This window comes from Dermacentor silvarum, chromosome 1 (assembly GCF_013339745.2).
Source record: "Dermacentor silvarum isolate Dsil-2018 chromosome 1, BIME_Dsil_1.4, whole genome shotgun sequence".
Lineage (NCBI taxonomy): Eukaryota > Metazoa > Arthropoda > Arachnida > Ixodida > Ixodidae > Dermacentor > Dermacentor silvarum.
Window position 1 is genome coordinate 173,233,226 of NC_051154.1, and position 17,392 is coordinate 173,250,617.

Below are 17,392 nucleotides of genomic sequence, written 5' to 3' on the forward strand. Positions count from 1 at the left end.
CGCATCAAATTAGGTATGCTTAACCACACATGGCTGTATTGCGGCGAAGCTGACAAGTCAAGTTCGAATTATCCGGTGAAGGCCAATTTTGAGATCGAAATAACGAAAGTTTGGACCCATGGGCGCCGGCCGGGACCTTTGGGCGGGATTGAATTAACCGAAAAATTGAATTAACTAGAGTCAAATTAACGGAAGTCAACTGTATAATTTCTGTAATAATATTTTGCTTGTGGTATGCAAATAGAAAGCAAGCTTGATATATTAAATTTATGTTTAAGCTTGTTTCAAAATATTCAAATAATGAAGTCACTGGACTCAAGCTGAAATGATGTCGCAGTGCAAGTTTGTATGCTGCTTGAAGCCATATTCACAGAGGAAGACGCCAGCACATATATACTTTGTTGTTGTACAAAGTTGTTCTGCACCCAGACCAAAGTGCCAAAATTACATGGAACTTCATTCAAAATCTAAGAAATATCGGTGCCGAACCTCCCTTACAGAATGTGACAGTGTCAAGAGAGTGCGCCATTTCAGGACACCAATGTAAATCATGTGAATAATTTTTTTTAATGCTGTGTACTGACCTAGCACCACCACACTTACACATCAGTTGCAGCAAAGCACGAAGAATACAAAGCAAGTTGTTATTGTTCCGTCTAAGCAAAGCTCGCCCAGACACATGACCACTGGAACTCTGTCCAAGGTTGCTCTGCCTATGGATGGCTTGTGGCAAAGTTTAGTATATGTGCACAATGACGGCTCTTTAGAGCCACAACCACAATGTAGTGCTCAACACTAGGCATATGTGTCCACTTATGCACAAATTTGCCTGTGCTGCTTTGCTTGGTGTTTCATTAAACATTTGTTTCACCGGTTACAGATAAATATTTTATTCTGAGTGCACAGACATGGACAGCCTAGCTAGACATACGAACGACAAAATCTCAGCAGCAGTACTTTGTTAAAAAGCCTTGGGCATCCACACCCTCTCATTTACTAGGTGAGATGTGTTCATTGTGCTGCAGTACAATCAATTCATAGTTTTCATGCTAATGCAAAGGTAATTTGTGGTGACTGAAATCAAAACGTGCCATCACGTCAGCAGTTTCACCGTTTCAATGTCATAGTAGTGCACAATTTTCCTAGATTTGGACAAATTTCCCTAAACAATGCTTAAAATCACTTGATCAAGACAAATTTCCTTAGAATTGGCAGCACTGCCCCTACCACAAACACACACACACATTTCTGTCATCATGGTCATGAAAATAACTTGGTGCTTAGATTTGAATAAATATGGTGTAGTTAATAAAAAAAATCACTACAAATAAACATTGAGAAGGGACGAACAGACATACCTCGTACTCCATGTACTTGTTACCAATACCTGTCATTCACGTGTGTGTCCAGAGAACTGTGCACATTCTACATGGCATGCAATCTTCTGCACAACTGGTACGCACCTCCATCTTAATGCTTGTAGATTAGAAAAGTGACAACGTGCAGTGAAAGAGATGTAACAGTATGCATTTAGGAGATAAAAGTAGTCTTTGACACTAGCTGTGATTTTCAGTGTCCAAAGCACTTGTGTCAAAAAAAAAAAGAAAAAAAGCATGAAACATGTTCCATCGGTCACTATCACGTCTTTGCTGGCTGTGGAACTTTTTTTTTTCCTTCTTTCCTTATTTCTCCTTTTCAGTGTCTTAATGAGCACCAGTATAGTGAATGTCATGCATATATAAAGAAAGAAAAGTTATGGCACCCACAGTAAACATTATTGTGAATTGCAAGGAACTAACATTTAGAATGTAGCTGTATGTTATGTTCACTTTCTCTGAAACAACAGTCCAGCTGACAAGCTTACTGTGCATATGAAGTTCTCGTTATGGACACATGTAGGTGTGGTGCATAGCCGTACTAAAGTAAATGCTAGTGCCAGTCTTGCCTATGTATGATACACTACCTCATCCTGCTTTTGGCTTTGCTGAAGTTTGCGGGGTTTAAATTAGACCAACTTGAAATTTGTGTTAGAAAAATGACAACCTACCAATTGTCTGTGTTGTGATGTGTTTCTTTTGGGATGGTTGTAATGTTATAGGACAGTAATGCATATGCATATATGAAAAAAAAATAAAGTGTGCTCAATCACTCTTTCTTCATGTTGCACAGGGTGGATGGTACAGTGGAGAGGCAGGGTCCAGGAAAGTGTGGGCAGCGAGTGTGTGGTGTAGGCTTCACAGGAGATGAGTGTCGTGTCCGCCACCAAGACAAGACGCCACCAAAGACAATCTACTGCCCTCCAGACATGTGGGTGGTCACGCCTAACAGTTCTGTGGTGCTCCAGTGGGAAGAGCCCCAGTTCTCTGATGACTATGGTTCTATACGCATACATGAGCGTAATGGCGTTAGGACAGGTATGTATTGTGAAATTCATTCATACATTAAAAATATGTGTTTTATTCTATGCACTTTTTTAGTGTGCATTGATCGCATTCATTTGGTCTCCTACGTGATGCAGCAGCCAGCAGGTGGAAGCTTGCACTGTTATTCTTACTCTGATTCCATTTAACAACCTTAATATAGTAGACTCCCCTTAAGACAAACATGATATGACTATAAAAATATGTCTTATCTGAAGTTCACGTTAACAGAAGTGCACTGAATATATCGGAAACTAAACAAAGGTTTACGCTGAAACTTCTTTCTAATGAAGTTTGAGCTCCAGCTTTGCTGTCCAAATACAGTCGAACCCGGATATATCAAATCTGAAGGGGATCACAAAAAAGCTTGATATATAGGTAATTAAATATATAAAATAAAAATATGATACAGAAATGTTCAAGGACATTTTACAACTGTTCCATATACACAATAATTCATTACATTTGGGTTCGATATATCCAGGTTCGACTGTAATCTGCTTCACTGATAGAAATAAAACTCATTGCATTATTTTTTTTATTAGATTTTAGAGACTTGCAGAAGTGAGCCTCAGTAGAAAACTGATTTTAACTTTCCCTCAATTGCAAAATTAGGGTGTTCTCAAAACACCAGCTTTATCTCGACAGCACTAGCTTGACAACAAGAACACACACCAGTACTCTAAAAAATAATGTCTGTGTATCAGTGGGTTAAAATCACAAAAAACTGGTGTCTTAAAATACAGTGCACACCAGTCTCTTAAAATATTTGACAAATCTTATGATCATAAAACATAGCTTAACATATGGTGTAGCTCATGGCTTCAATTTTATCCACTTTCAATAGAATAAATGCAACTGTTACAAAGATGCAGTGTTGTAAAGTTAAGATTTTCATAATTTCTAGTCTCGCAGCTTTCTTAATTGCTTAATGGTAAAAATCCTACTTCTGACACATGCCAGAGTGCCTTGTTTTTTGACACAATAAATTTCATCCACATCGATGAAGCCCTTCTCAGAAAGAGCATTTCGATGTAATTGTGCATTTAGACAAAGAAATTCCTTAGTTTGGCATTAAAAATATATGTAAAATGAAGAGAACAGATTGAAGATATAGAACACATTGTTTCTTGTAACAAGCCCCTTCTTCCTTCCAGGTCAAGCATTCATGAAAGGAACCTATGACTTGTCATATGTGGCTTTGGATGAGGCTGGGAATGCTGCCCAATGTGACTTCAGGATACATGTGCTCAGTAAGGCTGTCCAAAGGCTTCCTCTTACTTGGCTAGGTTCTTCTGAACCACAGCATTGTTTACTGTATTACCAGGTCTAAAATGCATACCTAGGATACAGTAGAACCACATGACCTTGAAACATAAATCATAAGGACAGAGAGAGTATAGCACAAAATAGCCAAGTAGTGAAGTGAATGTTATATTAAGAAAGAACCATAAACAGTATTACTACAGTCTTTCAATTGAGCTGCAATAGCAGCATACATGATCTCTAGAACAGCTCAAAGTAGATGAGAAATCAAACTACCCAACATAAACTTCTACAGGCTCACCCAGTGTTGTTCATTCCTAATATATAATTAACTTGGTGTGCACAACAGTTGTCACAGTGATGAAATACCTCTTGTAGGTGAATTCTGCCCCTTGCCTGCACCTCCACTTGGTGGCCAACGCCACTGCTCTGATTGGGGCCCTGGAAGTCGTTTCAAAATGTGCACCATCAGTTGTGAGGATGGCCAAGAGTTCTCCCAACGCATCCCAGAGTTCTATGTATGCGGTGCAGAAGGATTTTGGCGCCCTGCAGACAACCCCGGGGACCAGCTTGTCTTCCCTGCCTGCTCACGTGAGATTTTCTTTAAATGCTTTATAAACTCTTACAATCACCTGATAAAAAAGTTATTGTACACTTAGAATAGCTGAGCGTCAGGATTCTTTCCGATCATTTGCTGAAAAGGGAGGATGGATGTCAGTGCACACATTTGTTGTAATCATAGGTCTTCAACTTCACCAAAATTTTTTGTAGTGCTAAGATGTCAGTTTAAAAGCAAAGGTGACCAGCATACACAGTTAAGTTACTTGAAAGGAAGTTTGAACAAAGTGCTTCAGTAAATCACCAGTACTGGCGGGCTGCATGGTTCTGTGGATTGTTACTTTCACAACTACAGCTCTCAAGACACTCCTTCACAACACTCCAAAACTGATAAATTATATTTCAAGGCCATTAACAAACAAGAAATGAATAGAATTCTATGGTGTAATTAATTTAGTTTTGCCTCTACTTCTATTATTTAAATGACCTTTAAAAATGACTAACTGCCACTCATTTACTCTTGAACATCACAAAAATGATGTTCACACCTCAGTCCTTCGTTTACTTCTGTCCAAGGGTGCACGGTCTTGTTATCGAATTTTCATGATCCAGTTATATTGGTTACATTGCTGTTACTTTTGCACTGTAGTACTGTGTGACTTCAGGAGCCGAGTCAGGCAAGTCTTCAGCATCATGGCAGTTCTGCCCCCATGGCCAGAAAAAACAACAAAAAAAAAAACCCCCAAAAAAAGACAATATCAATAAGGGATATGCGAAATTCTGCAAGTGCATATCCCCACACATCTCTTTTGACCCCCACATGATGGCAGACATCACCCTGGAAGTGGGAATATAGGACGAGTGCACAAGTTGGAGCAACTATCCTTGCCACCGTCTCTTCCTTACTACAGTCTCGCTGTTTGCAAGCCTACCCGCAGCTCAATAATGCTGTGAGCAGGAGGCTGGTAATTTTGTGTAGGACAACCTAATGGCATGGCTCCAGTGTTTTGCATATGCCCTATACAAGAAGTAATATGAGCTAATACAGTTCATTACCACTTCAAGGACCCAAGTGCTGAACAGCACAGAGGGGCTGCAACACTTACCACTTCCATCACTTTTTAGCATACCAGCGGCTCAGTATGAAGAACATTCCACATGCATTACCACTTGCATTACAAAATAATTTATGACTACAACTAGCATGCATGGTTACATTTAGCTAAACTGTAACTAACAGTCCCAATTCTTACAGAAAATGTTTAATGGTGGCATCATTTTGCAAAACAACCTGTCATCGATATATACATAGAATGTTTATAGTGATAGAGAGCCTATTTTTCTTTTGTTTGTTTGTTTGTTTGTGGTGTGCTAAAATGAAGCTAGCCTTAAGAAATTATTTTTCTTTCTTTGGTTACAGCAAAGCGGCCAGCTCAACGTATCTTCCGTCTGGCTATGAACTTCCCGTCATCTGTGGTGTGTTCAGATTCTGGAAAGAAAATCTTGCACTCACGTATACTTGAAAGCATCCTCCAGGTATGATACAAACCACATCGCAGTGTAAAGGCAATAAGCTTTGTCAGAGAAACAGAACTGGCAACACTGAGCAAATGTTTTCATTATATAATTTTTTATGATATAACTCGTGATCTGTTTACATTTATAGGTGAACCGTAACTGGAGGATATGTGTTGATCCTTCCCCGGGCTCCTGCAATGGCATTCGTGTAAATGTCAATTGTAATAAGCATGCTCGACTAGTTCGACGCCAACTGGATGACAGTGATGTGTACTCTGTCGATGTTTCCTTCCCTGCCCACAAGTAAGCAGCCAGTTATTTATTAACACTAATGGTCTTCAATTAATCATCTTTAAAATATATAGACACTTCAAATGGTAACATTTTTCAGTGTAGTTAAGAATATTGCTCATTGAGGTAGAAAGAAGAAAGTGTCTAAAAATCTTGATGCTCTTACTGCAGCTGACTGTATTTTATATGGTGAAGGAATGGCCACATCATCATAACTACTTCAATACATAATCAATTATTATGCAACCTTTTAAAGGAATATATTGGCAAGCTTATCAGTACAGATGTTATTTAAACCATATTTAATCGGCAGAAATTAAGGGAAAGAAAGAAAGTGAATACAAAAAATCAAATTACAAGCTAAACTGTAAGTACACTGTTGTTCATTAAAACAGCCTTGGCTCAAAACCGTGGTCTTTGTGGCCTGTAGTACTTTTTTTTTGTGCATGTGTTCATGTGTGTATGTGTGTGTGCACACACATTAATTTTCAGACAATACTTAATCTCTGAGCAAAATTCAGGCAGTACATGATATAAAAGGTTGACAGGATTTACAAACACCTGTTGTGACTTTAAACAAGTCATCATTGCACACTGAAATACAGCATGAAAAGAATAAGCACAAACTAAGACTTTACACTAAAGATAGTGATTTGCCATGCTCTTTTCAACAGTGACCCTGTCGTCAACGTGAATACACAAGAGAAGTCAACCGTCAAGAAGATTGTTGAAAATGCTGTCCTGCAAAAGAGTGCCTTTGATGTGCGAGACACGTTGCCAAATGTAACACCTGATCTGACCTCCCTCAGCATGGTGACAGACTACGCATGTCCGGCAGGAGAAGTTGTGGTTGCTCCATTCTGTGGTAAGCTTCAAGGGACAGCAAATGCTTTGAATAAATAATAACCCATAAGTTGTGCCTATCTGTATGTCAAGGAGGCTAATGAGTAGGCTCTGCCCCCGTGTACTTATCACACCAAGTCGTTTTACAAATTCCGAGCTCAGCAAATTACGACCATGGAAAGAACTGACTATTCCCGTGTGATGGTTTTTTCCTTATACTTAGGCTCAGACTCAGCACACAAATATTTTGTGCTAGAGATAACACTGCAGCTTATAAACTGCACTTTATTGTTATTTGAATATTTTTTTTTTTTCTTTACAGTGAAGTGCTCCCTTGGAACATACTACAACAACGCCACACAGTCATGCCGGTCCTGCCCAGTGGGATTCTACCAGAATGATGTGGGACAGCTGGCTTGCAAGCCATGTCCCGTCATTGCAGGAAAACAGGGTGTCACTTCAGGTCCTGGAGCTCGGTCTGCTGGACAGTGCAAAGGCATGCTCCACAAGTTCTTTATTCATCTAAGATTTTTATTGCATTAAAGTTCAATTTCATAAACATTAGCATAGGTTAAGAGAAAGGACAGTTGACATGAAATTTCTTTTTTTGCAGTGTTCAAAACAACTGAAAGGTTTTTAGCATGTGAATAGAGAATAAAAAGGAAAAGTGCCCTTAGTGTTTGAACAAAAAGATCTATGCAAATTAGTTTTTTCATATTTTGGGGGTTTGAAAAAGTTTGTTTGAAACCATTCCAAGAAAGAAAATTATCATAATATTTGGTGTGTTCAAAGACAAGCCTTAATTTAAAAAAAATGTTGGCTCCAGGATGAGGCTTTTCTTGTTTGCCCAATGCTACACATTGGTGTGAATACTGTTTCACAGTCTTTCACATTAGAGTAAAACCTTCTTCAGTTCATGATAAATTTTTACAACATTTTTAATGAATGTGATAATATTTTTTGGAAGACTTGTGCTAGCAATAGCAGCAGTGAGCTCACACGAGCATTGTTGTGAATGTGCTTTCTGCAGAGCGCTGCTCAACAGGCAAATACTTTGACGAATCTCTGGGACTATGCCGCTCGTGTGGATATGGCATGTACCAGCCACGTGAAGGTGCCTTCTCCTGCATGTCTTGTGGACCAGGCCTTACCACACGAACTAATGAGGCTGTATCTGTGCAAGAGTGCCGAGGTATGTGCAACCCCAATCACCTAATTAGGCAGGGAGGTCACTGAGCTATTCTGTGCTAATGCACTAATAGACAAACAAAATGCTAAAGAAAGACAAGCAGCACTACAGACTGATATTAATGCGGTGTTCTGTACTAGCCTTTCCGTTCAAACTTGTTTATTATTATTATTATTTAAACATGGTTGATTGATTGATTATTATATGTGTTCAATTCTCCTATTATGCAGGTGACTCCAAATGTGTAATCCATTCTGTTGATAACCTCTTTGTATTGTGGTTTCTTTTGGGCAGAGGAGTGCGCAGCAGGACTGCAGCTTAGCCTGACGGGGCAATGTGATCCATGCCCAAAGGGCTCTTACAGGACACGTGGTATGGCTTCCTGCAACCCATGTCCTCCAGGCACAACTACACCTAACTTTGGATCAACCAGCATTGATCAGTGCTCACTTGGTAAGAGCTACTATGAGCAAAACTGCCTTTTATGTCCAAGTTTAAAACACACACACAATTGCCACCTGAACTAAACCTAGTGGTTTTATTAGGCAATAAAAAATATAATTTATATAATATAAATATATTACACACAAAAATAAAAATACACAAAATATAAACACACAAGTCAGTCTAGCATGTGTGCTGTGTACCTTTGTGTACAGATGTCCGTGTTAGCCACTTCAGAAATGATGTAGCCGAGGCTGTTTGCATAGAGCATCTATCAAATCATTTTAAAAGTGGCTGGATGGATGGTGATAAGAGTTGGAGAGAGGAGAGGCTAATTAATGAATGACTGAAAGAGACCCACAATCATTAAATACGAAATAGGCAAAAGATAATGTATAATTTAAGCAACATGTTCAAGGTTCAGAGGTTCAAGATGGTAACAAACAAAGAAAGCAGAAGATATGTGCTGCTCTTGAGTGCTGGATGCTGATCACTGAGTGATGCACATGGTATGCATACTCAAAACCACACTGAATGTTTTGTTTAGGCAATGTTTCATAACAAACAAAAAAAGTAAGGTGCAACATTATATTTCTAGGGTTTTTTGATTTACATCTGATTCCTTCAATAGATCAGTGAAAGGTTCAGATAATGATCTTTATTTTCAGCTTATTTCAATATATATATATATATCATGTGCAATGTTACTGCCTGCATACAATGACCTTCAGCTACAAACAAAAGCTTGACCACCAACTGCGTAGATGGCAATGAAGTCAGCCTAGTGGCATGCAGTCATTTAAGTTGTTGGGGTGCCCACAGATTTTAAACTTGTGTTTCCTTCAAACCTTACATTTTCTAAATGTCCTAGCTTCTTTTGCTAGGAAATTTGTGTGTTGAGAAGTAAGGGCTCTTACAAATGGCAGTTCTTTATACTTAACAGGTAACTCCCTATAAAGCCTACGCCTTTTCTCGTCACTAGTTTTCAGCACAGACATTTAAACCAGCACCGAAGTAATACAGTGTTAACTTGAGGCTTTCGTGTCGATGAAGTCATAAATATGTTAGCAGTGGGGAAATATTGAGAAACCATGCTGCAAAAGTGTGCAGTTCTTGAACGCCTTGTTTGTTGGCATGAAACATTTAAGGCATCTGGACCTTGTTGGGTGTGCGCCTAATAGTGCCCATGCTCTCTCTCTACACAGAGGTGTGTCACGTAGGCCACTACCTCAATAGCAGCACTGAGGAATGCATGCCCTGCCCACGAGGCACATACCAAGATGAGGAACAGCGTGACCTTGAGTGCAAGTCCTGTCCATCTGACACTACAACTGATGGTGTGGGATCTACAAGCCGCAGTCACTGCTCTGACCCCTGTTTGGTGAATGGCGAGAAGCGAGATTGTCAGGAGCATGCCTTCTGTGTCTTCCTTGAGGAGCGGCAAGACCATTACTGCCAGTGCATGCCTCGTTTCAGACTCAACAATGACAGCGGAGAATGTGTTGGTAAGTCCAGCCACTTCTCCAAACAGTACTGCTGAACACTGGCGAGCAGTTCTGTAGGCCTGGGAAACCTTTTCATGAGATAGATCTTTACAGGAACACCAAAGAGTCACGCTAATTCAGTTTAGACTGGTTAAGTATTCTTTCAAGGTTCTCTTTTCATTCATTTGATTGAAAATGTTGATTATTACTGAAGAAACACAAAGGACAAACATCCCTTTCTGGAATTTCATGCTGGAATCTGAGCCACGTATTTCAATGTATTTTCTCATATTTGGGCTGTTTTAGTGCAGGAAAGTCCTCAAAACTTTCTAGGTTGAGTCTTTGATTTCTTTAAATGCAATGTAGCTCTTATTTACCAATAAAGAGTTAACTAGGTCCGTGCTGACACTCTCACAATCCACGACGTCACAGCAAGCTGGTGCACTTCTGGGCAGTGTTGCCACCCGTCTTTTGTTTTATCATCTTTTCTGGCTTAGAAAGCCTTCCCTCATAATAAGAGTGACCAGTTTGCTATTCCAGAAGTGTAATTTATGAATACAGCTCTCTTGCATCACTGCAGTGACGAAATCTGTTTGACTAGTTTCTGCCCGGGTGTAAAAATAACTGATGGGTCAAAATTAATCATTCTCTAATTCCCAGCCGGTAACAGACTGAGCTTATACTTTCATCTGGTTTCCAATGGCTTTAACTTATAACAGAAATTGCAGTATGACAATAATCCATTTAGGCCAATTCAGCATTCATACTTGAAAATGTTAGGACTTATCCGATAAGCACTTTGCAGCTTTCTTTTTCTGCAATTGCTGTCATGGTTGATCACTGCAGGAAAAAATTATCAAAGAATTAGCCTGATGCGTATTCTAAACATATAAATTAAAAATATATTTTTTTATTAGCAATGAAATACTTACAGTCAAACCTCATTATAACGAAACAGGTTATAAAAAAGTAATGAATATAACAAAGTAATCGTAACTCCCCTTGAATTTTTCATAGAAACTCACGAATTTCAAAGCTCAGTAAGGAGAAAGATTAGGCCATTTGGTTTTGCACCATGAGGTTATACGAGCATGAACTAAAGCATATGCACAAAGAAAGAGACACATGGGGACAAGCGCTCGTCCCCGTGTGTCTCTTTGTTTGTGCATATGTTTTAGTTGGTGCTGATATAACCTCAAGATTTAAAAGCTCATTTTAAGAAAGGAAAAATTTATGAACTGTTATTCAGTTCAGAATAAAAATTTTGTGATCATTTTGCACCATTTTTAATAGCATTTCTTAAACGTGCTTACGACGCAGTGCCCATCATTGGGTGCCAGAGTAAGTCACTTGCGTACGACAACGACATTGTATGAAACTGAAGCATTATGTATGAAGCATTGTACATGTCAGAAACTAGCATCGCTTTGCTGACATGCTCACAAAACACTGCGAGACCTGTTTTGCCGCCACTTGAGCATACATGCCAATGGCGAAGATGGATTAGCATTGACAACTGCATTAGAGAAAACAGTCACTTGCTGACGAAGGCGCAGCAGAAAAGCGCTGTGTATGGTGGACATATCTCGGGTGTCTGCCTGTAGGGTGTGTCCGTGGTTTCGCGCGAGTATGCCTATTTGCGCTCTTTTAATTATTTAAGATGTGTTACCAACTAGTCCAACAACAAGTTCTTTTAGCAGAAAACAATTTTTCACGGTCCTTTGGCGAAGCACAGCAGACTTTAACATTGGCTTACCCAGTAGTTGCTAATAGCACGCTCGCCTTTCCTGATGGCCAATGTTGGCCGTGAGGGCAAATAATTGTTATAATGAAGTAAGTGTGGCTCCCCCTTCAACTTCGTTATAGTGAGGTTTTACTGTATTATAACGTAGCAAAAACAATGATCACAAAAATTATTTTATGGCATGTGCAGTCTGTTTCAGTCAAACAGAAAAAAGGTGGCCTCCACCCTAGACAAGACCTAGACAAGCAAAGCCGTGCAACAATATGGAATCATTTCCGTTACGGTCCACACTTCACTGTTCTGCCATTCATTGCAGAAAAGCAAAAATGCTTATTGAAATATATGACACTGATCAATCACACAGCTGCCTCACAAACCATGCATACATGCATGTTCCTTAACATGAAACTACATTGTGCTAACTGCCAAATATGCCCCAAAATTATTTTCCAGATGTGTGTGAAGACTATTGTGAAAATGGAGGTCGATGTGAGATCAGTCAGGAAACAAGTGAACCAAGATGTGCCTGCCAAGGCAACTTTTATGGTGACCGCTGTGAGAAGAAGTCAGAATTTGTCTACATTGTTGGAGGCATTGCTGGAGCAGTCATCTTCGTTATTCTCATCATACTTTTGATTTGGATGATTTGTGTCAGGTAAGTGATTGAAACAATTTATTCAACATGTACCATTCACCATACTATATTCAAAAAAATTATGCCGTACTATGCACAGGATGTCCCAGTTAATGTGGCACAAGCTTTATTTTAAAAGATTATGCTGGGTGGAAGGATTATTTAATAAGGCTATTGCAGTATATTTACACTCCTCTTGTATAACTTTATCATAACCAATTAGTTAATTAGCCAAGTTTAATTAGCTGACTTCTCAAATATCGATGTTTAGCCTAAGTTAAGTATTGTGAGAAACTTGCATTTAAATTGTTTGTAACACACTACCTTTTGTGCAGACTTTTTTTTCATATTGAACAGAAAGCATGCAAAATAAAATAATTTACCCTGCAGCTTCAATTGTTACAACTGCACTGCCCTCAAGCATGCTTCACATGAACACACCCAATTCTTCTAACCTGGCAGCTCCATCAGGCAACGGGTGACTGATTATGCTAGTGCCTATTGCCTTCCTGTCAGCCACTGCTCCACCACATGATGATGAAAGCCACCAAACTGCGTGCACTGCCTCATGATGCCATAAGCAACACATGAGAGAAAAGCTATCATGAGCTGTCCCCAACTGCAAACGACTGGGGCTCTGCAGATTCAGCGTGACCACTGAGCCAGGCAGTGTAATGGATTCATTTGTATGCACTGCTCTTGAGAGCACTACTGTCCTGCTGCACAAGACACTGGGAAAATGTTTGCTTGTGACAATTTCTACCTAGTGCATTGGGGAAAAAAAAAAAACAAAAAAAAAAACTGCATGGTGCTAACTGAATTTAACGTTTTTGATGCAATGATGATTTCAAAGTTTTTCACAAAATCCAGGACAAAAAGTCCACCATATTATAAAAGTTGGCTCATTAATATTTACTGCTGAACTAATCGATTAGAATACGAGAAACACTTCAAGTCGTGCAAGTGGACTGTGAATGAACAGTGATCTTATCCTGCTAAATAGTAAAACCTTTATTTTTTTTTTTAGACGCTTGGACAATGTTAGCTGAGATTTGTGTATATGCATGAATAATACCTACACAATCACTTTTATGCATCGAGTCGAAAACTCTGTACAAGGTAACTCTCGAAGCTGACATACATCGTACACTTGTGGCATCCTCTTGACAAAATTACAAAATCCTCTTGACAAAATTACAAAATTTCAGCCCACAACAATGCTAGGATAATGCACGCAGGATACTCCATTATTGTAGCACATAAGCCAAATAAAGATCATAAATAAGTCATTCAGAAGCAGGACTGTAAATTATTTGCATAGGATTATAAAGGAAATAACTGTTACAGTGTCAGTAAATAAATAAGATAAACTAGGAGTGTTTGAACAGCAAAAAGTTATAATCAAATCTAATACAGATATAAAAAAAGCTGGCTTCAAATATTGAATACTGAATATTATCCCACATTTAAAAAATGAGAAATACATCAGTTTACTGATGCAAACCAAGGCAAGGTCCACCAACAATAAAAAAAAATTTTTCATATATATTGAGGTAACAAATATGCAGGCAGCTTAATGAAGAAGCATCCTTGATTATATGAACACATAGTACCATAAAAAGTAGCTATGTAAGTCACATGTTAGCTCAGGAACTGGTGCCACTGCTCTAAAACAAGGCTTTCAGAAGTACCAAAGCAGAAGCTGCAGGAAAATCCAAGTATTTCCGGTTAATTTAAATAAAGAAACTGACATTTAAATGGCCAGGCAAAGTTCTTTCTTCCTGTAGACTTTAATTACCATTCTTATAATGCACTCAGCAAGAAACAAATTAAAAAATTTGAATATAAAATTCTCAAATCAAATCAACAATCACAAATCAAATCAAATGCAAATCAACAGTTTGCATTTGAATTTTCAATTATTTGCACCTCCTTAAATAAAACACATTGAAAGATAAGTTCATCTTGTTTAGGTTAAAAAGATGTACTTGGCACAGATATTCTTTCATGGCTTATTTTATTCATCATAGTATATGCATTCTAACCTTCTGCACCTCTTCTTTCGAGCAAAGTAGAATCTGCGAAAGAGTACGAGTGGAAGCGAAACTTCAAGAAGTACATCAAACATTTTAAATGCCACTTGTTTATCTTTTGACTCCAGTGCTATACTTTTGTTGTTAGTTCTGTTTAAGAGCAGGCAATTCTCAAGGCTTGAAGATTCCATTGTCCACCAGGCTTTAGTGCTTCTCTTGTGTTTTTTTCCACTTGTTTGTCTTTTGCCAAGTTGAACGAACTAGCCCAGCAACACATATTATTAAGATACCAAAGCCTGCTGAACCAATCAAAACTGCTGGAAGGATAGTGCCTGTATAAAGTTAACAGAATAGCCACAGATATGAACATCATCCACGGTACACCATTATTATACAACCGTATCGCCAACAATGCCTGTAGCTCCATATTTACGAGCTATTCTAAGAGGCACAAATGTGAAATGTGGCAAATTAGCAGCTGAATTCTGACTAAGACCTCTTCATTGATAGATATCGGCATGCAACCTAAATGCTGGAAGCATTTACTTATAGCAGTGCTGAATAGAAGAATTTTGTCTCAGTGTATTGGTTACACAGTATAGTGGCAAAAATTATGTTTACATCCAACTTATCATCACATAAGGAATGTACACAATTTGACAAAAACTGAATAAAGGACAGCATCAGACAAGATCCATTATCATGGCATAGACCCCCTTTTCATAATTTACAAGTGTGCTTCTTTGCACTGCACATTCACCCAACTAATGGCAACACCAGTGATTGTTCAAATGAACATATAGCTGTACATGCTGTCCTTTGTGCATGGTTTCAGAACAAGAGCCAAACCTACACTTTCTATGTCGTAATACAAGCAAATTATGCTTGTACACACTGTCTGCAAAAATAACTACATCTCCATTAGTTGGGCAAACTGTCTCACAGAAAAGCTAGCTTTACAAATATGAATGGGGTCTATTATGCACAAAGCTAGACAAAGGATGTGAAAGGACAGACAAAAGTGTCAAATAATGAAGCACACTGACAAACAGCTTTTCCTTGTGTCCTCACAGACATTAACCACAATATTAAATAAAAATCAAGTGATAAAAATATGCCTTAGTATCACCTAGCTGCTGCACTTACATTTATTACTAAAGCATTGTAGACTATCTTTTGATGAGCTAATGAAGAGTGCATAACATGTGTGACATTTTTTCATGCATAGAACATCATGGAAGAATAAGCCAAAGAAGCTGCCCCAGCCCCCACCTATGGACATCAGTGGCTCACAGTCCAACTTCTATTATGGCGCACCTGCACCTTATGCAGAGAGCATTGCTCCTTCACATCACAGCACTTATGCCCACTACTATGACGATGATGATGATGGCTGGGAAATGCCAAACTTCTACAACGAAACTTACATGAAAGGTATGCAGCTTGAGGCTTCCTTTATCACAAAATAAATGCCTCCCTTGGCAACGTGTCTTAATATAAAATATCACAACTGTCATACGCTATGTGCTATTATTTCATAACACTAATGCAGCACATCTGTGCCGCAAAAACAATGTGGCAAAATAATAATAATGGTGATGCACATTGTAACTCCGTTTAGTTCATGGTATCCGTTACAAATGCCAGTATTACGCAACTGAGTGGCATACATATAAGCTTTCACAGAATTATGTACAGCAATGAGAATGAATCAGTGTAAATAATAATTAACCTATTATGACCAAGCTCAGAAAGACGCAGGCATGCTAGGTTTTCCTTGAGGAATGAACTAAATCACCAAAACAATTTTTTTTGATAAACCTCTAGAGTAGTAAAATTTAATATAATAATTTACAGCTTTATTTATTTATTTTCAATACTGTAAGCCCTTTTGGGCTGTTACATGGTGGGGAAAATTCACAACACTTAAAGAGCAAATATACAAACAGCATAATACAAGCAGCAGAATGCAAATTGAAAGCAAAAATGTATAAACAGCATACAACAGCATAAACAAAACATCAGCAAGAAACAGCATAGTACAACGCCATATGAAAAAAAAAAAAAAAAAAGAACATTGGATTTAAACATACAATGATTCTAGGTATTTTTCAAAACTCGCAAGCGAATTCGTACCGTCAAATATTTTTGAGTTAGGTTTGTTCTACTCTTCTATAGTTTTGACCAGAAACGAATGCTTGTAAACATCAACTCTAGGCACATAAGGTCTAACAATGTATGGGTGACCGGACCGAGGTGACACTCTGCCAGGAGGTTGCAAGTAGAGTCCGGGATTTATGTTTAACATGCCATTGCACAATTGATAAAAAAATATTAGCCTAGCTATTTTCCTGTGTGATCTTCATGCATATTTCTTTCTGCTAAGCATACTATACCAGGTATAAGATTCACCAGTTGCCTTAAAGAGGTTTGCAGCAACCTCGCACATAATTTGCACACCAAAAAACATGCCCTTCAACTAAGAAGCACTTTACCTGTTTAAAAATCCACCACAGTTGGCTCATTTTAAAAAGTCCCCGAACCAATCGGACCACGAAAATATGTTTTGTAGTGGTGTCATGTTTACAGTGGTGGGTACATTTAGCTAGGCATAAGGCCAGGCAAACATCTCCAGTATCCTATTAAGTGTGGTTTCTCTCACAATATTCTCTTGCAAATGTTTTTGAAATGAGCAAGCACGAATAGCGAAGTTGTGAAGCAGTTGAGTGGAGCTGCACATAGACCACTGCCATTCACCCATACCATACTCTTAATGTACTTCCGCCCAATGAGGCTGTCAGTGAAGCCTGCTGGAGAGATGTAAACCTATGCGAGTGCCAGGGTAGCAAACAGCAGCTTTTTCCTGCCTTATTGTCACATGCTAAGCTTCCCTTTCACTTCAGGGTATATACGAAATAATGGAAGTAGACTTTTCCACACTAATAGGTTGCCCTAAACAACATGGCTG

At 38.7% G+C, this 17,392-nt stretch overlaps 1 protein-coding gene across 1 annotated transcript in view; it reads left to right on the forward strand.

Moving 5' to 3' along the window:
* The window catches only part of LOC119436397 (uncharacterized), a 129,077-nt gene that overhangs the window by 105,744 nt on the left and 5,941 nt on the right, over nt 1-17,392 (forward strand). Inside the window, exons 45-56 of the mRNA XM_037703236.2 lie at nt 2,170-2,414; nt 3,578-3,673; nt 4,065-4,277; nt 5,665-5,780; nt 5,911-6,065; nt 6,728-6,918; nt 7,219-7,392; nt 7,927-8,088; nt 8,380-8,538; nt 9,735-10,034; nt 12,211-12,412; nt 15,653-15,858. Of these exons, the coding sequence (XP_037559164.1) occupies nt 2,170-2,414; nt 3,578-3,673; nt 4,065-4,277; nt 5,665-5,780; nt 5,911-6,065; nt 6,728-6,918; nt 7,219-7,392; nt 7,927-8,088; nt 8,380-8,538; nt 9,735-10,034; nt 12,211-12,412; nt 15,653-15,858 (2,219 nt within the window). The remainder of the gene's footprint in view (nt 1-2,169; nt 2,415-3,577; nt 3,674-4,064; nt 4,278-5,664; nt 5,781-5,910; nt 6,066-6,727; nt 6,919-7,218; nt 7,393-7,926; nt 8,089-8,379; nt 8,539-9,734; nt 10,035-12,210; nt 12,413-15,652; nt 15,859-17,392) is intronic.